Consider the following 26360-nt stretch of genomic DNA (forward strand, 5'->3'; position numbering starts at 1 on the left):
GGGAAAGTACAAATTAGACCATTCGCTTACAGCTTTTCAAGGAAAGATCTGATCCTTTTTAAATAAATGGCAGCATGATAAGTCAATCAATGCTGGAGGGAACATTTTCTAAAATCTACCAAAGCAGAATTTGTGTGTGTGCATGCATACACATGTTTTTAATGCAGTTATCAGCCAAATGAAAGCTAATAATAAGTCTGATTTGGCCATAGGATACCTTGCAATCCTTCTTCACCCCACCAAACCGTATTCTTCAGGATGGGCTAGCATTGCCCTCATTGTGGCAGCTCAACACTGCATACTGCGTAATGGACAGTAATGTAATGTGTAATGTCTTTTAACCAGGGAATTATAAGTCCATCTGGTTCATCAGGAATTGTAGAATAAACGTTGCTAGTTGACCCACAAGGCCTTTTTACCTGTCTGACATAAGACGTACTTTATTTGCTATTCTTTCAAATTGGCTTACCATGCTGTGATCATTCTCAGTAATGGGCCGGATATTGCAGATGATGCAGTCATACGGCTATTATAATTTTATCAGGATATTACTGGGTTCCTCTAAACTTAATTTCCCTGTGCAGCTAATATTTAACAACATCCATTAAAACATATGGCTTAACGCCGTCATTTTAGGGTCACCCAAGAGTGACAGCAACATGCGCTTACAATTTCCTTTAATGCTATTATGATTAATATACACCAAACTTTTTAAACACACACACACACGCCCATGTTAAAATGCTAATTTTTGCCTGCACTGAAGCAATCCTGAGAGGCAGGTCACCGTGGTTTTACAGGTGGGTAACTGGGATGATGACTTGCACAGGGCCATCTAGTAGAGAGAGACACCAACCCAATTTTTAAAATGCATTCTCAACCCCTGTTTTAACCTCCTCACAATCCCAAACAACAAGAAGAGTTTGGATTTGATATCCCGCTTTATCACTACCCGAAGGAGTCTCAAAACGGCTAACATTCTCCTTTTCCTTCCTCCCCCACAACAAACACTCTGTGAGGTGAGTGGGGCTGAGAGACTTCAGAGAAGTGTGACTAGCCCAAGGTCACCCAGCAGCTGCATGTGGAGGAGCGGGGAAGCGAACCCGGTTCCCCAGATTGCGAATCTACTGCTCTTAACCACTACCCCACACTGGCTCCCAATGACTGGCAGCTGCGTGTACTTACCTGCCCCCAGGCAGATGTTGCCCACTCGACACACAGCTGTCTGTTACAGCTCTGGGTGTCTACTGGGCGCTTGGAAAGTTGAGCACATGCGTCGTTTGACATGGGCATGGAGCTGCCTGCAGCTGTCAGCTTTTGACATGTCACCCGACGGGTCTGGATGCCTCCGCCACAGCTTTGTGTACAATGGGACCACGACGTCACCATCCATCTAGCACAAGGATAAGGGGAAAGGAAGAAGAATTACTGGTGGGTGAGCCACAGGGGTGCAGCAAAACGACCTGCCTTCTCTTCCTTCTGAAACTGTACACTTTCAGTCAACTTGGCATTTATTCTAACAAGGATTCTCACCTTCTCCTTCTGCGAAAGGCCAGTGGGACGCGAGAAACTCAAAAAACCTCTCCCTCTCTAGCAGTGAACAAGGTGGTAGGTGCTGAGTGAAGCGCAACCAAAATGGGGGCAGCGAGAAACAACAGGGGAGACATAAGTAAAAAAAGGAAAAAGCCGCAACTTTTTCAAACACCTGTCAAAGAATGAGAATGCCCAGGAGGTGCTGAATGCTAGCTGTCAGTTGGGGGAACAAACAGGCCTGGGAGGAATTTAATCTTCTACACCCAGTCTTTATAGCTTGTTGTAAAAGGTAAAGGACCCCTGGACGGTTAAGTCCAGTCAAAGGCGACTATGGGGTTGCAGTGCTCATCTCTGGTGTTTGTCCACAGGCAGCTTTCCGGGTCATGTGGCCAGCAGGACTAAACTGCTTCTGGTGCAACGGGACACAGTGACGGAAACCAGAGCAGTGCACGAAAATGCCGTTTACCTTCCTGCCGCAGCGGTACCTATTTATCTACTGGCACTGGTGTGCTTTCGAACAGCTAGGTAGGCAGGAGCTGGGACAGAGCAATAGGAGCTCACCTCGTTACGGGGATTTGAACTGCCGACCTTCCAATTGGCAAGCCCAAGAGGCTCAGTGGTTTAGACCACTGCTACCCGTGTCCCTGGCTTGCTGTATCCAGGAGGAGGCACGTGGCTGTCACCCTGAATAGGAGCATGCCTATTAGGTGTGATGACGACGACACACTGCAACCTTTTGTTGCAGGTAGGGGTGGGGAGAATTTCAGTTTGGTTCCCATTTCAATGGGAACCCACCTAATTCGCCCTCCCTAAAACAACATGAGAACCGAAACTCAGCCATCTCTCAAAACTCGCACTTCTCCGAATTTTGTGATGCGGTTCTCCAACCAAAAAAAAAAAAAAAAAAAAGTAAAGAAGTGCATATATTATGAGTAAAGTGGGCATAAAAATGGATATTTTGACAAAAATAACATACAAACACACATATTAGGGAAAATTGCTTCCAAATACATAAAAAAGGCACATAGAAAAATTATGTTAGGAAAAATGTGAATTTAAATGGTAGGAATGTTCACCAGGACTTGTCAAGTGACACAGATCTCTGGCAAACTTATCTTAAGACTGTGAAAATGAGAAACTGAAATGTACAGATTCATCCATCTCTATTTCATGCCTAGGAAATGCAATTTTTGATGCATTGCTAATTCTTAAGGTTCTATGACACTGGCAGGCCAGGAATATACATTATAACGATACTTGAACTGTTTCTTTTTTTTCTTTGTGGGGTGGTGCTGTGATTTGACAATATAATTTAGGCTGCAGTCCTAACTAGGAAGCAAGGACCATTGAATAAAATGCAAAAATAGAGAGGAATTTAGAAAACCATTAGAAGGGGTTGAGGGAAGTCTTAGGCTGTGATTAGGCTGAAAATTTGTGCAAAAAAATTATGTACAGTATAGGAAGCAGGGAACTTACTTCCACGTAAACATGAATAGGACTTCTCTTTCTTGCCCTTTAAATTAAATAAAAATGCAAACTCTGCAGCTGTGAATTTGCTTTTATTCTTCTTCTGCTAACCAGGACTCCCCCCCCCAAATACCCCCCCGAAACCTATCAGGTCCTGTCAAAACAAAGAAAACACACTTCCCCTGTTTTTTTAACACTGCTCTTTGGAAAGGTCAAATCCACAGGTTTTTCTGCCCCTTGTAAATTTCAGCCCTGCATTTCCAACCTCTTTCTCTTTCCCAACTTATGCACATTTCATCAGTTTCTTGGGAGTCGGTAAAAGCAGCATGGGCACTGCTGCAGCTTAGTAGAGGGGCGAATGAATGTGCATAAATCATTCCTGCAGAATGTGTTTCCCACCAGCAAGTCACAATTTTGCTGATATTAATGAGCAAGTTTCATATTTCACACTCCTGGTCCCAGTTGTCCCTTACGGTTCAGCTAGCCATCCTTTGCCTAAAGCAGAGGTGTGTGGGACATTATGGAAAAGTAATTAAAAGGGAGCCATTTCCAAGATGGCCACTCCAAGCTGATCAAGAAGATCTTTGCTTTTGTTGTTTCGTTTCTGTTAGCAGCTGTGCTGCTGCTATTGTCAGAAAAGATTCCGAGGTCATGAAACACCGGAAACGGCCCCTGATAGACCTTTGCTCGACAACGTCTATGTTGGCCTGGCTTCTCACAACACAGCGAATGGCTTGCGGGGACCACACAAACTTGAAGGTTCTTGGAGAGCATCTCACAACCACTTTGCTCCTCTTTTTCTTCACTTCCACACCATATTGAGCTGAGCAAACGTTCAACTTAGCATTCTGTTGTCCAAACCCAGGCTGGCGGTCGAGCTCTCTTCTTGCTAACCAATGGCTGTAAAAAGGTAAAGGGACCCCTGACCATTAGGTCCAGTCGTGGCCAACTCTGGGGTTGTGGCACTCATCTCGCTTTACTGGCCGAGGGATCTGGTGTACAGCTTCCAGGCCATGTGGCCAGCATGACTAAGCCGCTTCTGGCGAACCATAGCTGTGCACGGAAACGCCGTTTACCTTCCTGCCAGAACAGTACCTATTTATCTACTTGCACTTTGAAGTGCTTTCGAACTGCTAGGTTGGCAGGAGCAGGGACCGAGCAATGGGAGCTCACCCCATCGCGGGGATTCGAACCGCCGACCTTCTGATCGGCAAGCCCTAGGCTCTGTGGTTTAACCCACAGTGCCACCTGCGTCCCCTAACCAATAGCTGTAGCAAAGGAAAAAACCTTGGCTGTACAGCCTGTGGTTAGTGAAGAGGGAGCTGAACCACGTGGCCAAGTCTGGACGGCTCAGCGCGGCACCTGAGTTGAAAAGGCAGAGGAGGAGCAAAAAAAAGACAGCAAGCTTCTCTCTGGGAGCACACACATTTGGGAATATAGAGGCACAGGAAGTGGGTGATCCCTGTGTCTGAGAGGTTGGCCACTTGTCTGTCCTGGACGGGGCTGCTCTCCTTCGTAAAGAACAGGGGCATAGGTTGGGGGCAGTCCTGGATCCATCTTTGTCACTTGAGGGTCAAGTAGCCTCATGAGACCAGGGCCCTGCAGGATTTAACCTCCTTCCACAGGGCCTGTAAGACAGAGCTATTCCGCCTGGCTTTCAATTTGAACTTAGCCTGATCTTTCATTCCCCTTCCTTCCCTCCCCTTCCCCTTTTTATGAAGATTACCCACTCTGGGATCCCACAGGTAATTCTCCTCGCTGGCCCAAATAGAACTAATTTATCCAGCTAACCCTGATGATCATCTAATGTTTATTGGGTGGCTTTCCCCCCTAAATTGATTTTTGATTTTTGAATTTATTGTTATTCACGTTTTATACTGTATTTTAAGCTGTTTTTTGTTGCATCAATTACCGGTAAGTGTTTTAAATTTGTTGTTAGTTGCCCTGAGCCCAGTTTTCTGAACCGGGAAGGGTGGGGTATACATGAAAAATTATTATTATTATTATTATTATTATTATTATTATTGGCTAGGAGTGCCTTTCAGTGGCGTGCGGTGATTCTTTTTTTTGTAGGAGAACAGTTAGGACCAGATGCTCTAGCTTGCAAAGGCAATTGGGAGGTCCGATGTGGCGTGTGTGATGCCCCAACGTCACGTGTTTGAGCATCGCGCCTCCCGCTCTGAGCTAGGCACAAGCTTTCCAGACCTTGGGGAGGAAGCGCCAGGCTTTAATACTTTAATACTCTAATTTACCGGGAACCTTTAGGAGACTAGCCTAGTTCCCCTAGTCCACTGACTGCACGCCACTGTACAGGATAGATATGGATTGTAGCTAATTTTACATGTTTACACCACTTCCCAAACCAGACGTGGGAGTGTAGTGCATGCAGAGTAAATGGGAGTATGTACGCAGCCTACATTTTCTCCAAAAGATGGGTTGAAAAATCTAGTCTCTTCCCAAGCACAAGTCTAGGAATCTTTATGTCTAAGATAACACTGCATAATAACATGGGGAGTGTGGCCTGCAGTTTGGCTCAGTTTATTTATTTAAAACCGCTGGTCATAACAAAACAGATCACAGAATACAGTAGTCTCCGAAAAGTGCTGAGAATTATTGCTTTCTTTTACTAAGCTGTGCTTTTCACAAGCCGTCTCATAAAAGGAACTATGTGTCTATGAAAGCTGGATTCACCCAATATTTCTCCTGCCTCCTGCATTCATATGGACCTTGTTTCTCTCTGTTTTTTTACAAGAGTTTCCTCACTTGACTGCCGGCAGGGAACTCCCGGGCAGGACTGGAACTTAGAGGGGAGGGGTGTTATGTACTGAGTTGAATAGGATCCAAACTGAAGCAGTCTGATTGGTCCTAGAACAATAGGATCCAAATTGCAGCAGTCTGATTGGTCCTAGAACAATAGGATCCAAATTGCAGCAGTCTGATTGGTCCTAGAACAATAGGATCCAAATTGCAGCAGTCTGATTGGTCCTAGAACAATGCAGCAGTATGATTGGTTGGCAGGAACCACCCAATCATGCTCCAGATATAAGTGAATCCACAACCTGATTGGCTTACAGTAGAATTCCAGAATTAGCCAATCACGTGCAGCCCATTGTGTAAATAACGTATATAAAGCAGATACTTTGAGGGGACTTTCATTCATTCCTCCTCACCAGTATGAGCTGAATAAAGAGCATGAAATCACTTTGTGACTCTGAGTATATATCACGAGCTCTGGAGCCAAGTGGGAATTCCCAGGTAAGATCCTCCCTCTATTGTGTGGGCAGGTAATTCCTCTCCTACCTGGCCTGGTCTCCTTGGCAACGCTTCCCCCAGGTGGGATTGGACAACTGACTGAGGTAGGCGGAGACCTCCAGGTATCCCACCTGAGGGAAGGCAAACCAAGCCTATGCAGTTGGAGCCGCTCCAGATCTAGGGGCTGCGCGCGTCCACGCAAAGGGCGCCCCCCGTTTTAAGTGTGGAGTCGTCATTATTTAATGCAGGCTACCAATTTGTGTGTGTGTGTGCTGCTTTATAAGGCTGATTAATATTCTACCTACAGCCTTTTAAATGTGTTTGTGGGATGGGGGGGCATTATTGTTTTGTTTTAACTATTTACTTGCGTTTTTACTTTGTATTTTCATCCTGAGAACCGCCCTCAGATCTTGTGATGAAAGGTAGTATATAAATCTAATAAATAACAACCACAACCACCAGGCAGTTTCGATCCTGCGGTGCAATCTGCACTTCAGTAGCATTGGGAATGCACAGAGCAGATGTTGAAATCACATGACTAAACACATGATTAAAGCACATGACTTCTGCCGAAGAATCCTGGGAATTGTAGTTCCCCCCTCACAGAGCTACAATTCCCAATACTCTTAACAAAACCACAGAATTATTAAGTGAAGTCGTGTGGTTTAAAAGTGCATTGACAGTGCTTTCAGTATGGTGTGGGTCAATGTTTAGTTAGCAAAAAGGTAAAGGACGCCTGGATGGTTAAATCCAGTCAAAGGTGATTATGGGGTTGCAGCACTCATCTCGCTTTCAGGCTGAGGGAACCGGCGTTTGTCTACAAACAGCTTTCCGGGTCATGTGGTCAGCAGGACTAAACTGCTTCTGGCACAATGGGACACCGTGACGGAAACCAGAACACACAGAAACTCTGTTTACCTTCCTGCCACAGTGGTACCTATTTATCTACTTGGACTGGTGTGTTTTCAAACTGCTAGGTTGGCAGGAGCTGGGACAGAGCAATGGGAGCTCACTCCATTGCGGGGATTCGAACCGCCGACCTTCCGATTGGCAAGACCAAGAGGCTCAGTGGTTTAGACCACAGCACCATTTGTGTCCCTCTTTTTGGTCAGCAGCACACTCTTAGCTAGAGAAGGGAACCATCATGACTTTGTAGTAATGCTTTGTAGCACATAATTATACATTTCAGGGGAAAGGCCAAACCTTGAAGGGCAATCTCTTCTGTTACAAGCAACCGGCTGCAGAGCCGGTTTGGGCTTCTCCATGCAGTGGGAGTTGTTGACTTGGGCTCTGTCCAGTAAGCATTTCAGCTGGTGATACTGCAGACCCTTGTTACCGCAGGAGGCTGAGCAGGGCGACATCTTATCCACCGACCACCAGTAATCTGCAAGAGCAGCAAAACATCCAGGTGAAAAGATCTAACAGAGTTAGATCTAATAGAGCTTATTAGTAGGTGTAAAAGCAGCAGACTTCTCAACCCATCTTTTTTTTTTGCATCAATATATTTATATGGTTATAGGTCATGGGTGGGCAAGGTTTTTTTAACCCTCGAGGGCCATGTTGTCTTCTGGGTAACCTTCTGAGGGCCGCCTACCAGTGGTGGGCAAAGTCAGAGGCAGAAGTAGGTGCAGCAACAAATGTAAATTTTATCTTTGTAGAGTAGGTGAATTTCTACACAGTGCACACACTCAACTCACCCTCTGTCCTTCATCCAAGAAAGAGGCATTTTCAGAGTCCATTAATGCACATTCCGTGAAAGCTGTGTTCTGTGGTACCCGCAGCAGTTCCTTAGATTTCCAAATGTGATCCCATGTCCAAAAAGGTTGGGGAAACCTGACAGTCATTGCCATTTATTGGAAATGGCTTTTTCCTCCACCACCACAACCCTTTTGATGCAAGTAACCAGAGCCAAATTTAGGTTTGAGGAGGCCCTAAGCTACTGGAGGTAATGGGGCCCTTTCTATGTCCAGCTGTCCTTTGTCAACAACAAATGGTCTCTGTTTTTTGTGCTGAATATATGCTATATGGGAATTTATGGACCTCATTTGCTGTATGTAGGTTTTATTTTTATTTTTTATCTTATATCTTGGAAATGTACATCCAGTTTTTTTTCCTTTAATTTTTTGGGGGGAGCCCCAAAAGAGTGGGACCCTAAGCTATAGCTTCTTTAGCTTTTACGTAAATCTGGCACCGCAAGTAACTATGAAGAGGAACTGTACCATATAGTGCTTGGAGAATGGTGCCATAATTCACTGATCCAAGATGGAAAACGATGGGAAAGGTTGCTGCTAACAATGGTATGCCGAGAATCTGAGATGGGAGTGGCAGCTGGGCATGTGTTTGTCATAATCACAAGTCAACAAGAGGATAGATCCCTCTCGTGTCATGATTCTGCTCGCAATAGTGATTTGCAAGACTACCTCCATAACAGCACTCAAAACATGGGAAGCTCCAAAATCCTTAGGAGCATTTTGGAATACTGTAAACACTGATTTCAAAATGCTAAACTCCCTTGGGTGTGATCGGCATTCCAGACTGAAAACTCAACACACCTCTGTCAAGAACATAACTGTGGAGGCAGGACCAGATTTAGGTTTGATGAGACCCTAAGCTACTGAAGGTAATGGGGCCCTTTCTATGTCCAGCTGTCCTTTGTCAACAACAAATGGTCACTGCTTTTGTGTGGAATATATGCTATATGGTCATTTATGGACCTAATAGGTATCTAAAGCCATTTGTGCATGTTGCCATGCAACCAGTCCATGCAGAATGTTGGCACCCTATATATAGAAAGGAGCAAACCAGTGATATTTTAGGGAACAGACTAGCAGGCGGAACCCAAGACTTACGTCACAGGAACCTACACAACACAAAACACTGTTGCTGTAGGTAGGTTTTATTTTATTTGTTTTTTATCTTATATTTTGGAAATGTACATCCAGATTTTTTCTTCCTTTAAATTTTTTTGGGACCCCCAAGAGAGTGGGACGCTAAGCTATAGCTTGTTTAGCTTATACGTAAATCTGGCACTGCGTGGAGGTACTCCAGTAATTCAAAAGTTGCTTTGGTTGGGTATCCTTAACATTACACCGTAGTTTATAAACGTTTGGTATTTGTGAATGCTGGTGAAGTGTGTCCTCTTCTTTGAGCTAACTGACTCTGTTGGCAATATTCTAAAATCCATAATCTATTGCCCAGAAACTGACTGCTTCCACATGAAATTTGTATGCTGTTTCTTTGTGTGTTTGTTTAAACAACAACTGTATTACCTATGCCATTACACCAATTCTAAAAATCTAGAGGTGCAGTTTTTACCTTGGACCGTCAGAGATGTTTTTTGTACGAGCAAGCCTGCCTCGTTCTGAGCCATGCAGCTGATTTCTCCTTGATAATCAAGGCTGATGTTCAGTATCTGAATAATCTCTCCAGACGACAACACATGGTGAGGCATGCTGAGGGGCTGACCAGCATGAAACCAGGTAATGTTAGGAGCAGGATGACCATTCACAGGGCAGCCTAAAAAAATAATAATAAAGGACAGTAACATATCAAATCCCAGCAAACTTGGTCCCCGATAGCAGAGAACCCAAAGATGGTAGCTCCATATTCTTGACAAACATTCATATCTGCATGGTCCTGTTCAATTCAAAATGGCCAGTGACATTCACACAAAGAGCAATAAAGATCATGAAATAGATCCTTTGCAAACCAATCACCAAATGGACGCTACCTACAAGAGAATAGCAGTAAGCTCTGAGTTGCTGTCTCCATTAGACTGGCCCCACTCCAGAGGCACTTTTAGAGTCCAGTCATACCTCGGGCTGAAGTTGCTTTAGGTTGAGCATTTTCAGGTTGCGGAACGTGTTACTTCCGGGTTTCGCTGCTTGCACATGCGCACATGCTCGAAATGACGCCACGCACATGCGCAGAAGCGGCAAATCGAAACCCGAGCACGTGCAGACACGGGCTGCATTCTGCTCTGGATGCGAACGGGGCTCCGGAACGGATCCCGTTCGCATCCAGAGGTACCACTGTAATGTGATTGGTTTGGCCGCACCGGGCGCAAACACCACAGGGTGTTGCACAGCAACAACGATGCAAAATGGAGCATGAGAGGGTCCCTCGACTGTTAGCGTTGCATAGGGCGCCGCTGAAATTTGAGGGCCCCTGCCCATTCCTGACATCCACCGAGGATGGGGTCAGAATAATGAAGATGGCAAGGCTGGTGAGTCCCTGCAAATCATTACCAGTGGCGGAGGAAGCTGCCCGGGTGCCTGGGGCAGGGCGCCCAGTGGCGGGGTGAGCCATCCATAGGGGCAGGGCACACCACAGGGCCTCCAGAGTCTGCCTGCCTCCTCCCACTCAGTTGCCCTACAGCTTGGGTGGGGGGAGGCAGCAGGCGGACCGTTTGAGCAACGCAAAGCCTATGCGCACCCAAGCCACAGCTTCACTCCCAAGAGAGGCGTGTGGCTCGGGCGCACTGCAGGCCCTGTGGTGAGTGCCGCCCGGCTTTTTGTCACCCCCCTCAGTGGTGACACCCAGGGCGGTCCATACCCACCGCACCCCCTTCTTCCACCCCTGATCATTACAATGGACGCTTGAGTTGCGATTCGCATGGGATGCATGTTTGCAACCCGCATCTGCGCAGAAGTAACCCATTCTGGTATTTCTGGGTTTTGGCAGTCCGCAACCCGAAAAAACGCAACCTGAAGTGGCTGCAACCCGAGTGTAATGGGTATGAGTTACTCGTGCGTAAACTGGTGCCTTTCTCGGCTAATTTACCTTGTTAAACCTTTCTGACTGCACAGCCCTTTCTCATCGTGGCTGCCTCAGTCGCTGGCAGAATCCGTCAGTGGGCGTTTCTTGAACCTCTTCCAACATAAAAGTTGTTTGGCGCCCAGTCTCCTCCTCCTCTCACTGCGCAGGAGTCTTCTGAGCAGGGAGGGCGTGGGCAGCGGAGGACCTGGGCTCTCCTCACTGATGTCCAGTGAAGAGTCCTGGAGCCCTCTCTCCAATTCCCCCATCTGCCCCCCTTTCTCCCTGGTGTTGCGCTGATTAGCTTCCCCCTCTACTGAGCTGTTTCTCCCCCTGCTGCTGGGTCCTTCGCCAGCATCATCTGGGAGCCTTCCCTTCGCCTCTCGCTCTGATGTCAGTTCCCTGACACCGAGGTATCACTGTACTCTTGAATACGCTTCAGGTTGAGCGCTTTCAGGTTGTGCTCCACGGCGACTTGGAAGTAACGGAACGTGTTACTTCTGGGTTTCGCCGCTCGCGCATGCACAGACGGTCAAAATGACATCACGCCCATGTGCGGAAGCAGTGAATCGCGACCTGCTCAGCCGCAGGTCGCGTTTGCTTCAGGATGCAAATGGGACTCTGGAACAGATCCCGTTCGCATCCTGAGGTACCACTGTACAAGGACCCAAATCAGTGGTTAGTACCAGAAGTGGGCCCTACCAAGGCCGCCATTTCTGGCACGTCCCCCAATATATTGCATTACATCCAGCCTTCGTTTAGGTATGACACATCTAAACGCCAAGGCAGGTCTTATAAAAACATCAGTGCTCTTTGCGGCCTGTTTTCACGAAGCCAGACTCTTTTGCTTGCACCATTTCCCCCCAGCTGACGGCTCTGAAGCGGGGACATGATACTTGCACAGACCACCGTAAGCCCTGGCTCCTATGAAAGGTTCTGTGCACAGCAGACGAGGGCTCTTGCCTCCACAGCGTGCCATGCCTGTAACTTTCGCATTGAGGCTAGCCGTGATCTGGCCCCGAGTGACTCCTAGATTTTATGCATGTTGCAGATGGGAACAGAATGTATAAAAGCACACCCGCAGGTTCACAACAACTACACTGAAGGCCAAATTCAGTTTGTCCTCAGCCAATTTTTTTCCTTTTTTTCATCTCCTACAAAGTTCTGGGTTGCCAAATAAGTCAAGCCTTGTTCTCATCGCTATATATTTAATTTGCATCAGCTGTTACTACCTCTTCCAAAACCAATATATAAGATAATGGAAATACCACGAAGTCAACAACGGGAAAATAAATAATTAAAACTCGCCCCCTGTTCTTGCAGCATGTGCAGTGATACATTTTCCTATTTCTCTCTTTCTCTCACCCTTTCTGATATCTATGAAAGTAGTAAGTAACATGTATTTCTCACTTGCACCTGTGAGAGGAGCATCAATCACCCTTGACTGGCGAGATATTCTACATAAATTCTTTAGCACAAAACATAGTATCTTGCACAGTGAGAATAAAATATAAAAAAATACTGAAGACTGACCTTTCATTCTGTGGAAAGGAATATTAATGCATCTTATTGCTAGTAACTCTTATTCTGTATTTCCTATCTGTCATACATTTTAACTACTTTTTGCTCAAGACTCATCTAAAATAAAGGGCACAGCCTATGGAAGTAAAACAGCCTTTACATACCCATACCCATACCCATACCATCCCAAGTGAAGCATGGGGATATATAGACCTTTTAAATATTCCACTGTTAACTCATAGTGGCTTCCCATTCTACCCCCTTTGCAGTGAATAGACTACAAAGTTTGGTAAGTTTAAAAGAAGTTTACTTACAAACTCATTCAAGGTCAGAGTCCTGCGTTTTTCTACACAGCAGCAAGAAAAACTCAGGTAGAAAAACTTAAGTTTACAAAATGTGGCAAATGTTTCTGAGCAGACGGCCTGAGCTTGAAGCGGTCAAGCTCAGAAGTCCTCTCTGATTGAGTTCATATGGTGGAAGAGAGCAAATAGAAGAAAAAATGTAAAAAAACCAACAACTTTACTAGCTGTCGGTTACAGGACATAAGGGGGTCGTGACCTGGTCAAGTCTCACACAACAGCTTACTCTATGGTCTTAACTCCTTCATGCATTTAACTGGAGCTACACATGGTAGCTATATGAGCCTACATTTCCCACACTGCAAATCTTGGGGGGGTGGGGTGTCATCCTGACTCTGTTGATTCTACTTTTTTATATATGGTTGTTGCCTTCCTGGCTCCACAAGTGATGACACTTGGTGAACTGAATTGGATTTCAAATAGAGGATGAGGATGTTCTGTGTCCTGAAACAACAGACACTGTGTGTGCACATCATGCATTTAAAGCACACACACACACACACACACACACACACACACACACCCCAATCCTGGGAACCAAAGTTTGTTAAGGGTGCTGGGAATTGTAGTTTTGTGAGGGGTAAACCACGGTTCCTGTGTGCTTTAAATGTACTCAGCCGAAGAGAGCGGGGCCCTGCAGTCTAGCTTCTCAGAAAGACGCATTCTCTCCCAGGATCCCAAAGTTAGACTTGCAGAGTGCTGGCAGCCAGGCAAAACGAGCTCTGACTTGTGAACTGAACAAATATGATATGGAAGTCACCAGGGGAGAAGACAATAAATATGGAACAGCAGGATTTCCTTTTTACAGTTGACTGTACTTCTCTGGTCATAAAAAGCACACTTTACTAGCAAACTCTGCTGTTATTGTTTCATATCTCCCATGAATAGGGGCTTTTATTGCTTTTTTAAAAACTACTTGTACTGAAAGTCTGGGTCACAGACTGGACGCGAGTCAAATGGTATGGGTAGAGGTTGGTTTTTGCACTGTTCCATAAGGGTCAGATGAAGGGACCACATAACACCGGTTCTGAGAGATCTGCATTGGCTCCCTGTACGTTTCCGAGCACAATTCAAAGTGTTGGTGCTGACCTTTAAAGCACTAAACGGCCTCGGCCCAGTAGACCTGAAGGAGCGTCTCCACCCCCATCGTTCAGCCCGGACACTGAGATCCTGCGCCAAGAGCCTTCTGGCAGTTCCCTCATTGCAAGAAGTGAGGTTACAGGGAACCAGACAGAGGGCCTTCTCGGTAGTGGCGCCCACCCTGTGGAACACCCTCCCTTCCGATGTGAAGGAAATAAGCAGCTATCCTATCTTTAAAAGACATCTGAAGGCAGCCCTGTTCAGGGAAGTTTTTAATATTTAACGCTGTACTGTTTTTAACACTTGATTGGGAGCCGCCCAGAGTGGCTGGGGAAACTCAGCCAGATGGGCGGGGTATATTATTATTATTATTATCTGGGGCCCTCCAACTGCTTCTGGACTTCAGCTCTGACCATGGGCTGATGGGACTTGGAAGCCAACACTAGGAAGGCCATAGGTTCTACATGCCTACCTTAGGAGCAGGTTCACGGTCTGTGGAACCATTAGATCCCAGTTGTGCCTCTGAATGCCTAAGGGACTTCTGTGGCACAGAGCATCTTTCACTCCCCCCATCATCCCCAACCACTGGACCTGCTGGCTGCAGCTTGCAAGAGCTGGAGTCTAACAACATCTGGAGGACCACAGGTTTCCCATCCCTGGTTTAGTGGCAAACCCCTTACCCAATTTTTGGGAGGGTTCGGAACCCTCTGAACTTGAAGCATGGGAAGTCCTATTCATTTTTTAAAAATAATTTGGAAGAATATTTGGATTATTTGATATGTATATTTTGGAATATTTAATATGATTTGATTGGATTGTTAAAGTGGAAATTTTAATAAAAATGAATAAAAAAAAAACAATTTTGGGGGGGAGCTGGAGCAGCAGGTCGCTTAAAAAGAAAAGTGCTGATGTTAATCTTTAAAGCTCCAAAGGGCAGAAAACAATGCTCTGATGTACAGTCGTACCTTGGTGTTTGAACAGCTTAGTTCGCGAACGTTTTGGCTCCCGAACGCCGCAAACCAGGAAGTGAGTGTTCCTGTTTGTGAACTGTTTTTGAGAGCCAAACGTCCGATGCAGCTTCTGACTGATTTCAGGAGCTTCTTGCAGCCAACCAGAAGCCACGCTTTGGTCTCCGAACGTTTTGGAAGTTGAATGGACTTCTGGAACGTATTCCATTCAAGAACCAAGGTACCACTGTACAGTCAAACCTCGGGTTACAGACGCTTCAGGTTGTGTTTTTTGGGATTACGGACCGCCAAAACCCGGAAGTACTGGAACGGATTACTTCCGGGTTTCGGCTGTTGCGCATGCGCAGGAGTGCAAAATTGTGCTTTGCACATGCGCAGAAGTGCCGAATCGCAACCCGCGCGTGCACAGACGTGCCACTGCGGGTTGCGGATGCTGCAGGTTGCGAACGTGCACCCCGCACGGATCACGTTCGCAACCCGAGCTTCCACTGTACGTACAGTGGTGCCTCGCAAGACGAAAATAATCCGTTCCGCGAGTCTCTTCGTCTAGCGGTTTTTTCGTTTTGCGAAGCAACCCTATTAGCGGATTAGCGCTATTAGCGGTTTAGCGGCAATTAAAGGCTTAGCGGCTTAGCGGCTAAAAGGCTATTAGCAGCTTAGTGGCTTAGAAAAAGGGGGGGGGAGCGAAAAAAATCGCAAGACTCGCAAGACGTTTTCGTCTTGCGAAGCAAGCCCATAGGGAAATTCATCTTGCGAAGCGCATCGAAAAACGGAAAACCCTTTCGTCTAGCGGGTTTTTCGTCTTGCGAGGCATTCGTCTTGCGGGGCACCACTGTATAGGTTTGCTAACCTAAGTTGCTAATGATTCTGTTCTGATCTGACTGCCTCACCAAGTTCAGGGGAAGAGGAGAGATATAACTGGGCAACACTTGCATATTGGTGGCAACAACCGGCTCCCCCAGATCCTTTTGTGACCTGAACTGCCTGCCTCTCTTTTTCAGTGATTTGGCAGCTCAATGCAACTGCTGCCATCATGTCTAGCACTTGACTTAGCTGTCACACCTCTCATATATGCACAAAAACAAAACAAAAATTGTATTTCCAGTGCAATGATAAAAAGAGCATCGAAACCCCCACCGCTCCGAAATCTTCCTTTTAACTTCTTGGAAAGGTCCACAGCCTTAAATATAAACACTTAACATTGTACATTCATTTTTTTTTCAAATAAAAGATCAACATACTTTTGAAAATCTTAAATGGGTCACTAATAAAAATATGTGAAAACTGATCTTTTTCAAAATGGTTGAGCCAACTGTTTATAGGTTCCTGGTAACGTATTAGAAAACAGAATACTAAATGCAGGAACTGGCATGCATGGCATTGATATCTTTATCTATATAAAATTATTCTAACAGTCCTAAGTGGTAGCTGCCATGGGTAGATTTACTGTCTTTGATTTAAGTTTCCAAATATTTCAAGTATTACTTATACCCCCGTTTCTCTTAAAACCTGGGAACTTGAAGCTTCATTCCAAACCCAGCAGCATCTCTGTTGCTGCATTATAAACGCTATCAAATATTCTTATACAGATTGCACACACACACACACACACACACACGAAATCACTGCACATCAGGAAGATTGGATTTCTGCTGATTCTTAGAAATAAATAGGACATGTGGGGTTGGAAACACCAGGGATGCTTGTCAAATGTTTCCACTTTTCTCTGTGTAACAAGAATGGGTAGCCCTGAAGGAGGGTAGGTATCAAATTCCTATTTTGGCATTCTCTCAGCTCAAGCCTACAGATGTCTACTCAAATGTAAGCCTACCAAGTTTAATGGGGGCTTGTTCTCAGGTAAGTGGGTAAAGGATTGAAGCCTAAAAGTAAGAAAAAAACAACCCCCAAACACCTATCTCAACCACCATTCTTTGCGGCTTCTGTATTTGACAGGTAATTAATCTACAGTTGCCATTTGCAATAACCCTCCAGAAATACGCAAGCATGAGCCATGTAAGCAGATTATTTTCCATCTGTACAAAGAGAAGCTAGCATAGACCAACATTTCAAATTCCTTGGTCTATGGGATATTCATACAGAATTCCCAGTACACCAGGGAGCAGATTCGCAACTGGATCTCTCACCTCCTACTGAAAAAAGAGGGGAAAAACCCTACAAAAAGTTAAAAGTGACTACGTGTGTTTGGAATTAAATTTTGGAGCAGCAGTATGGGTTGAGGGGCAGTTCTTTGGAATGAAGTCACTCTCCCACAACCCAAAGTTTCCATGAGCCCTGCTGGGAAGGGAGAGGAAAAAAAAGTTGAACGTGGTAAATTCTAAACACCTGAACTTACCAATCAGCACAGAACTCCCTGGGCTGAGAACTTTTCTCGTTCCTGAAGGAGATGTTATCACAGAAGGAATGCCTGGTCCTGTGATGGATAATGCGGCTGCCATGTCTTCCAAACGATGAGGGAATTGTGGCGGGTCTGGGAACACATTGAAAAGCCTAAGATACGACAAGGAAGCCTCTTAACCAAGACAGTTAATTCCTGACGTTCTTTAGTACCGCTCGTGGTATTGTTTGCCACACTGAAATGTGAACTTTCTGAAATGGGACTTATATCTATTTTCTGAATGGGGGAATAACGAGGGCAAAACATTAACGAGACAACAGGCCTAATGAGTGACATCATGAACAGAACCATTTTCAACGTTGGGAAGTGGAATCCTAACAAATACAGTGGGATGCCTCAATAGCCAGCAGATGGACAAAACTAAGCTAGGATACACAGGTGAGTCTATGGCCCATAATTAATCTGTGGAACTCAGTGTTGCAGGATATGTTTGATGGTCACAAGAAAAACTTTTTAAAAAAATCAAATCAAATTCACAGAAAACTGGTTTAGTATGGGATTCTAGTCATACATAATAGTAATAGTAGTAGTAGTAGTAGTAATAATATTGATTGATTGATTGATTGACTGATTGATTATACCCCACCCATCTGACTGGGTTGCCCCAGCCACTTTGGGTGGCTTCCAACATATATAAAAACATAATAAAACATTAAACATTTTAAAAAAGCTTCCCTATACAGGGCTGCCTTCAGATGTCTTCTAAAGGTTACATAGTTGCTCCTCTTCATGACAACTGATGGGAGTGGGGTCCACAGGGTGGGTGCCACTACCGAGAAGGCCCTCTGCCTGTAGCTTTACTTCTTAATAATAATATTATACTAGTGATGGTCTATCTCTGACTATTAGATGTGGGATAATAAAAACAGAAGGGGTACCCTTATTTACCTGATCATGATTCTCCTGAGGATATCTCTCAGTAGAAAAAATCCTAAGCTTCATGGATTTGTCTGCCCAGCATAAACATGTCTAAGTCACCCTGGCAACACGGAGTTTTCCAGATGACTTCAGGGGTTGACGAATCTCTTAATTCAGAAACTTTCCCATTCAGAGCTTTTAAAAAATTATAATCAGTCCCCTTAAGTTGATTAAAGGCATACTCATCATTCAGTGACTTCTGCCTCAAGTTATTTGCCTGCACAAAGGGGCCACTCGGATTGTGTTGCCTATCGTCAGTTCAGGCACAACATTTTTCAGTGGAGTCAGTTCACACATCCAAGTGCACCACGTATAACTAGTACAGTGGTACCTTGGTTCCCAAGCAACTTGGAACCCAAACACTGCAAACCCGGAAGTACGCATTCCGGTTTGCAACTTTTTTTGGAAACTGAATGTGCTCCGTTTTGAGTGTTTTGCTGAGCTCTCTATGTTTTTGCGACTTTTTTGTTTCGTTTTTGTGACTGCGTGGAACCCAGTTCAGCTACTGATGAATTGATTGTGTGACTGCGGTACATTGTTTATTGCTTTCATTTTATGGATCAATGGCCTCATTAGATAGTAGAATTCATGTTAAATTGCCGTTTTGGGGGTTGTTTTTAAAAGTCTGGAACGGATCGATCCATTTTGCATTACTTCCTATGGGAAAGCGCGCCTTGGTTTTGGAACGCTTTGGTTTTGGAACGGACTTCTATAACAGATTAAGTTTGAGAACCAAGGTACCACTGTACATGCAGTGTGTGAACCAGCCTTTGCACAAACAACAGGGTTTGAGAAGTCTCTGTTTCTAAAGGTGACGCCAGAGACAGAAGGGGAATTTCTGAGCTCGGTCTGCACGCTCTGCCCTGGAAGCTTGGGTCAGCCGGGGTTTAAAAACAAGCAAAGCATCGAGTCCTGAAAAATGAGGTCTGCCAGGGGTACTTTCGTATGAGTTGGGAAGCATCAATTCGCCCAGGCCTCTCTAGAATGTGCACACTCCATTAGCAAATCTACAGTAGCATTTGCTCAACCTAGCCTATCTTTCAGCTCTCAAGCAGCAGGGAGTAAAAATGGCACAAACGTGTTATTAGGAAGGAAAATCCATCAGCAAGCGCCATAAATCAGCCCTAGGAACACATTTCCACTCATGCTTTGGGCCTGACCATGTCATTCCAAATCACCCAGCTAGACTCAAACTGCCTGCTATCGTGAAACACAAGACAAAGTAAACTTCACCCTTCGGTGAACTGAGTCCCTGTTTTGTGTGCGCTTTTTAAAATACAGGGCCGAGTTTGGTTTTTGCATCTGTCAGTGAGGTGTGAAATTGGTCCGTGTCACTTTGTGATTTACCACAGGGCTTGCTTCTCCAGTAAGGAGACCGTGATAGAGAAGCAGGAGGAATATATTGCCTTCATTTAGGGAAGCCTGTTCTTGGAGAAGGGCCCGTTTCTGTCCTCGGCACGAAAAGCTGGTGTAATATTAAATTCTCAAGTATCAGCTCAGTGGAAGTGAGTTCAGGAGTGCCATTTCAGACTCAGTAAGGAGGCAAATATATTTCACTAGAGGTTGGTATTGGGTGTATCCTTGGGAAATTCTTACCCCAATTAAAAGGCCCACTGTTTGATGCATTAAATAGGCAGGGAAAGCAGTGCCTTTAAGGGCATTTGTCGACATTTCTCTTTTAACAATATAGCAATAGCTGTCATTTAACCAAAGCAAGCTTACCAAGTCAGTCACCTTTCATTTTTAAGCGAAGAAATTTGTAACACTGGCATACATATCTAATACACAAGGCATTTTAGCTATGATGACTGCAGCCACCTAATGCGTAGAACCAGCACACAGGCCACAAGTCAAAGGTCCTCCGGAGGAGAAATCACATGTGGTCTGAAGCGCAAGAAAGGGAGGGTGCTGGTCCCTTTCAGGCCTGGCTCTACCGTTAGGCAGAGTGCAATGGCCACCTCAGGCCTCAGGCGGCAGATGTCGGAGGGCAGGAGGCGGTGGTGAGGTGTTGCAAAAGAGAGAGAGAGCTGTGTGTGCACCACAGAGAGATGGACAAATCTGTCAATATTGGCTTCTCTCAGTTTGTAATTTCAAAAAAGTATTTAATTCAGTTCTCCGCATTTCCACATTTGTTTCCTTTTTTTTTTTTAAAAAAAGAGAATCTTGAATATTCACCAGCGTTTTAGTTTGGCTTTCTCCTAATATACACAATTTTGAAAGAAATTTAGCTTATTTCAAGGCAACATTCCCTGATGCAATGCATTTTTGTAGCTCATTTGCACCAATATATGCATCTTCGTCTACACCTTACCCTAGGTTTATGTACTATTGTACACATGACTTGGGTGGAGAGCTGCGTTGCAAAATTCAGAGGAGTGCAAATTTTGAAGGTATCGTTTTGGAGAAAGCAGATTAGACAGGTTTGCCTTTAAATGTGAACCGAACTGAATTTCTCCACCCATCTCTAGGGTCACACGGCGTATTCTGCACTTCCTAAGTGAGGATGCTGGCCTCCGACTCGCTTAGGATTCAATTACCAGCCTGTTTGGCTTTGATACATGGAATTGTGGTGTGTGCTTTCATACCCCCCAATTGTGGTGTGTCCTTACATACCCTGTAAATATGGGACTGTCTCTGGAAAACAGGGGCACTTGTAAGATCTGTCCTTCATGTCAGGCAGCAAAAAGTATTAGGTAAGCCCTGTGACCAGTGGCACTTAAGTGCTCAACACCTTTAGAAACTCGCTGTGTTTTATGTTTCACATATAACATTAAACCAGTGCTGCTCTCCACCTCAGTACTTCCTATGAGAAAGGGCTGCAACAATATTCCAAAGACCTTATTTACAACATGAATCCAACCTATCACCAAGTAGGTATTTCACAATTGCACAGATAACGCTAAATTTTGAGACTGCTTCTGTGCGCTGTCTAGCTTCTGGAAGTCAAAACCTCTGACAGTTCCTCTCTCCTAACCCTACTGAGGTCCAAATTACACGAGATGTTAAATATGTGTCTGCCTCTGTTTGCATTGTGAGGGAATTCCCCATTGATACTACCCATATATTGCATTCCCCTCTCTATGCCTGTCCGCTTCCTGTTCTTATGCCCCCAATGTCAGCTGACAACATCTGCCTATTTAAAACACCTATTCTTCCAAAGAAACTGCTCTACTCTGAGGTTAAAAATGCTGGTGGTCAGCAAAAGAGGTTCAAAGACTGACTCAAGGCAAATCTTTAAAAATATAGTATAAACACCAATAACTGGGAAACACTGGCCTGCGAGCGCTCCAGTTGGAGAACAGCCTTTACCAAAGGTGTCATGGACTTTGAAGACACTCGAACTCAGGATGAAAGGGAGAAACGTGCTAAGAGGAAGGCACACTTGGCAAATCCACTCTGTGATCAACTCCTACCTGGAAACCTATGTCCCCACTGTGGAAGGATGTGTGGATCCAGAATTGGCCTCCACAGACACTTACGGACTCGTTTTTAAAACCATGTTTATGGAAGACAATCTTACTCGGCTATGAGGGATCGCCAAAGAAGAGAAGAAGAAGACTTTGAATATCGTGACTGGTTTGGCTCTGCACCCCTCACTTTTATATTACGGCAATACTGGTTTTTCTCTCTGAAGTACATGTGAAGAAACCTTGGCAAGAAATGTTAGCTCTTTAAACGACAGTGTAAATTTAAGCTTACCCAGAACAAGAAGCTGAGTGCTTTCGGTAATCTGCCCACGTATGTTGGCTGCCCTGCAGGAGTATAAGCCTTGATCCGAGAGAGAAACATTTTCAATCTGCAGTGACCCATCCTGCAGGTAATGACCAGGGGCCAACTTGATTTTATTCCTGAACCAGGTGAGTTCTGCTTCAGGCACACCTGTTAAGAGAATATGTTAAAATAAAACCCTGAGAGAGAGAATCTGCATTCTGTACACTCTGCAAAGGTGTAGTTGAGAAAAGCTGATGTTACATATGTTGGTTCTTTTTTATATATTTTTTGCCAAAATCCCAGTCTGTCTCACACACATTAACTTGTTCTGAGAAGAATAAAAGTCATTCATTCATTCAATGTACACATTATCCTTCAGTGATCAGGATCACAGCACAGTTCACAATGTATTTAAAAGAAGGTTAAATACAAATCAGTAAAATAAAGTATGCGAAAACATGCAAATTAAAACTCAGAGTTTAAAGCAGGCTTCCTCAACCTCAGCCCTCCAGATGTTTTTGTCCTACAACTCCCATGATCCCTAGCTAGCAGGACCAATGGTCAGGGATGATGGGATTTGTAGTCTCAAAACATCTGGAGGGCCGAGGTTGAGGAAGCCTGGTTTAAAGTTATCATATCCAAGCAGCAATTGCAGGACAAACACCCCAAAGTCTAAGTGAATAAATCTTAGAAAGTCTTAAGTTGTCTATGAAAACTCATCAACAAGGTGGGTGCACCTCTAATGGAAGTGAGTTCCACAGATGGGGTGTCAGCACAGGTAAGATATTCAGTACAATGGTACCTCAGGTTACATACGCTTCAGGTTACATACGCTTCAGGTTACAGACTCTGCTAACCCAGAAATAGTGCTTCAGGTTAAGAACTTTGCTTCTGGATGAGAACAGAAATTGGGCTCCCGCGGCGTGGCAGCAGCGGGAGGCCCCATTAGCTAAAGTGGTGCTTCAGGTTAAGAACAGTTTCAGTTTAAGAACAGACCTCCAGAACAAATTAAGTACTTAACCCGAGGTACCACTGTACTTTGAAAGGCTACACCATTATCTTGAACTAGGCCCAGTAGTGCGAAGGCAATTCCTTCAAAATGAGTGTATTATGATTCTAGTTTGAGGCACTGCTCTCAGTACTCTTGCAGCCACAATCTGCACCAGTGGCACCTTATTTTATATTTATTGCTATTTCAGTTTGTATGCCCTCTTTCCCACATACGTGTGTCCAACATGGCTCACAACATGGCGGCAAGAAAGAAGAAGAATACATGATTACAGTAACAGTCTAAATCAGGCACACCCAAACTCGGCCCTCCAGATGTTTTGGGACTACAATTCCCATCATCCCTGACCACTCATCCTGTTAGCTAGGGATGATGGGAGTTGTAGTCCCAAAACATCTGGAGGGCCAATTTTGGGGATGCCTGGTCTGAATCCTAAATCATTTCAAAACATGGCTATCCAGATAAATAATTCATTTCAATAATACGGACATAACAACATCTTGATTTTTAATCATTAAAATATATCCATTGATATCAGTTGGTTAAACTGACTGTCTTCAAGGCTTGCCCCCATGTCCCCGTTGCAGTAATCCAGACTAATTACTATGTGGACATAATGACATTGGAAACTCCCTTATTCTGTCGGACCATGCTCTTTCTACATTGACTCCGGGCTTTAAGACAAGCCCTACCAGGAGTTGCTAGGGATTCAACATTCTGCAAATCTTGGGAGTATCTCCAAACATACAGAGATCTCCTGCTTGATTCTCCATGAAGCCATTTTGCATATAAAGTCATTGGCACCGCCACCCCAAGTTCAATATTAGAAGGAGTGATAATGTAATGGAGAGACGGAATCAAGAGGACATTTGCAGCATCTTCTCCAAACACAGACAGAGCTCAGGCAGGCGTGGACAATTATCCGATACTTCAGTCTAATGCTACCCTAGCCAGGTACACCCTGTTCTGTTATAGACACTTCTAATCTCAATCCCAACGCCTGTACAAGTTTCAAGTGGTGGACGAAAACCAAATCGCCACATCCACATTTCTTTTCTGGAGCTGGCGTGCTGCCTGGGCTCACGTGAAACCAAATCCTAAAATCATGACTCTGATCCATGGTTCTGCAAAACAACAAAGGGGAATTTTATTCGGATAAAAGTAAGGGTTTAAGGATTTGGAGGCAAAGTGTTTCTGCTGCAATCTGCAGCTGCGTTCAGAACAGAACGGAATATAGCTCAGTGCTTCTATAACTTTGATCACCTGCACAAAAGAGTTACCCGCTGCTGCCTTCAAGGTGAACAGAGAAGAATCGAAACCAAATGTCCCACCTGCATGGAGTAAATGTCATGGGAAAGTGGGGAGAGAGAGAGAGGAAGAAGAAACAGCAGTGAGCAGCCCCTAAGCTTTCCTATCCTTCTTATGTGAGCCTTATTCCAAAGAAAAAGGCAATGAATCCGAGAACATGGCGATCTGGCAAAAACTTCAAGATGTGCAATTTAGGACACAGGTGCAGAGGGGCCAACGAGTCGCTATTCAATCGCAGCAGCAGTAGGGGGAGCAAGAGCATTTCCCGAATCTAAGTTTTTCTTTTGCTGCATTATGCATCTGTCACCTGCAGTGCTTGATGGAAATAAGGCTTAGAAAAGGAAGAAGACATTAAAGAGAGAGAGAAACATTAATAAGTAGTCATGAAATCTTCAGAGTGAGAAGATTAAGGGCCATGTAGCCAACTGGAATGGGACACAGGTGGCGCTGTGGGTTAAACCACAAAGTCTAGGACTTGCCGATCAGAAGGTCGGCGGTTCGAATCCCTGCGACAGGGTGAGCTCCCGTTGCTTTGTCCCAGCTCCTGCCAACCTAGCAGTTCAAGAGCACATCAAAGTGCAAGTAGATAAATAGGTACCGCTCTGGCGGGAAGGTAAACGGCGTTTCCGTGCGCTGCTCTGGTTCGCCAGAAGCGGCTTAGTCATGCTGGCCACATGACCCGGAAGCTGTACGCCGGCTCCCTCGGCCAATAAAGCGAGATGAGCGCCGCAACCCGAGTCGGCCACGACTGGACCTAATGGTCAGGGGTCCCTTTACTAGCCAACTGGAACAGGGAGTATATTCAAAAAGGCACAGGTGGAAGTAATTTTTTTAAAAAAAATTCAAGGACTATCCTTCAATGGGCTGTATTATTCATCAAGTAGAAAAATATCATTTCCTAAGCATTGTTCCGCCACACCATTATTTGCTAAACTTTTAGCTCTTTTTTCATCTTGGGAGCTCAGAGCAGCTTCCACTGGGCTCCCCATCAGGCCCCCATCTGAGGCAGTGCCCAGGGCCAGACCTCCATGCAGTGTGATCCTAGCCATGTCTACTCGGAAGGAGGCCCACTGACATCACTGCACATTCTCACCATCTGTGTATAAGTTTATTGTTCTAGCCAATAGCCATGACAAATATGAGGGAACTGTTAGACCAGGGACGGGGAAACTTTTTTCTCTCTTGAAGGTCGCATTCCCACATGAGTAATCTGCTAGGGGTCACATGCAGGTGATGAGCTTAGCCAGAGCCAAAAGTGGGCAGAGTACTCCTTTGCTCACTCTCTCTATAATTTAGTTACACGAATTAATTAAATAACTTACTTAACAAGGTAAACAGAGGACAGCAAGACCATATAACATCGGTCTTGGAAGACCTAAATTGGCTCCCAGTATGTTTCCGAGCACAATTCAAAGTGTTAGTGCTGACCTTGAAAGCCCCAGATGGCATGGTATACCTGAAGGAGCGTCTCCACCCCCACTGTTCAATCCAAACACTGAGGTCCAGCTACGAGGGCCTTCTGGTGGTTCCCTCACTGTGAGAAGTGAGGTTACAGGGAACCAGGCAGAGGGCCTTTTCGGTAGTGGCGCCCGCCCTGTGGAACACCCTCCCATTAGATGTTAAAGAAACAAACAATTATCTGACCTTTAGAAGACATCTGAAGGCAGCCCTGGTTAGGGAAGTTTTTAATGTTGGATGTTTTATTCTGTTTTTAATCTGTTCGGAGCCGCCCAGAGTGGCTGGGGAAACCCATCCAAATAGGTGGGGTATAAATAAATTATTATTATTATTATTATTAGACACTGAACTGCAGCAGAATGGAAACAGCACCAATTGTGACAAATATAGGTTGGAATGTAAACTTCTGCTTTCTTTAATTCCTACTTGCTACCCACATGAAATGAGGCCAATGGCTACGTGTGGCCTTGAGTCCACATGACTCTGGACTAAATGATCCTTTCCAGCTATATGATTCTTAGTGGTCTGAGCTGTTCCTTTCCTTACGAATGATATTCTGGACACTGTTCCTATTAATCTATCGGCTGTTTCAAGTCCACACCTGT

The 26360-nt window shown here is 44.9% G+C and overlaps 1 protein-coding gene across 3 annotated transcripts in view; it reads right to left on the reverse strand.

Annotated features, from left to right (window-relative positions):
- ADAMTSL1 (ADAMTS like 1) overlaps positions 1-26360 on the reverse strand; it is a 494294-nt gene that overhangs the window by 12697 nt on the left and 455237 nt on the right. For all 3 annotated transcript variants that reach the window (XM_083482208.1, XM_083482210.1, XM_083482209.1), the window contains 5 exons: positions 21969-22148; positions 17289-17423; positions 9568-9768; positions 7456-7636; positions 1186-1393 (listed from right to left, as the gene is read on the reverse strand). In XM_083482208.1, coding sequence (XP_083338334.1) covers positions 1186-1393; positions 7456-7636; positions 9568-9768; positions 17289-17423; positions 21969-22148 — 905 coding nt within the window. The remainder of the gene's footprint in view (positions 1-1185; positions 1394-7455; positions 7637-9567; positions 9769-17288; positions 17424-21968; positions 22149-26360) is intronic.

This window comes from Podarcis liolepis (assembly GCF_965112155.1).
Source record: "Podarcis liolepis genome assembly, chromosome: 17".
NCBI lineage: Eukaryota > Metazoa > Chordata > Lepidosauria > Squamata > Lacertidae > Podarcis > Podarcis liolepis.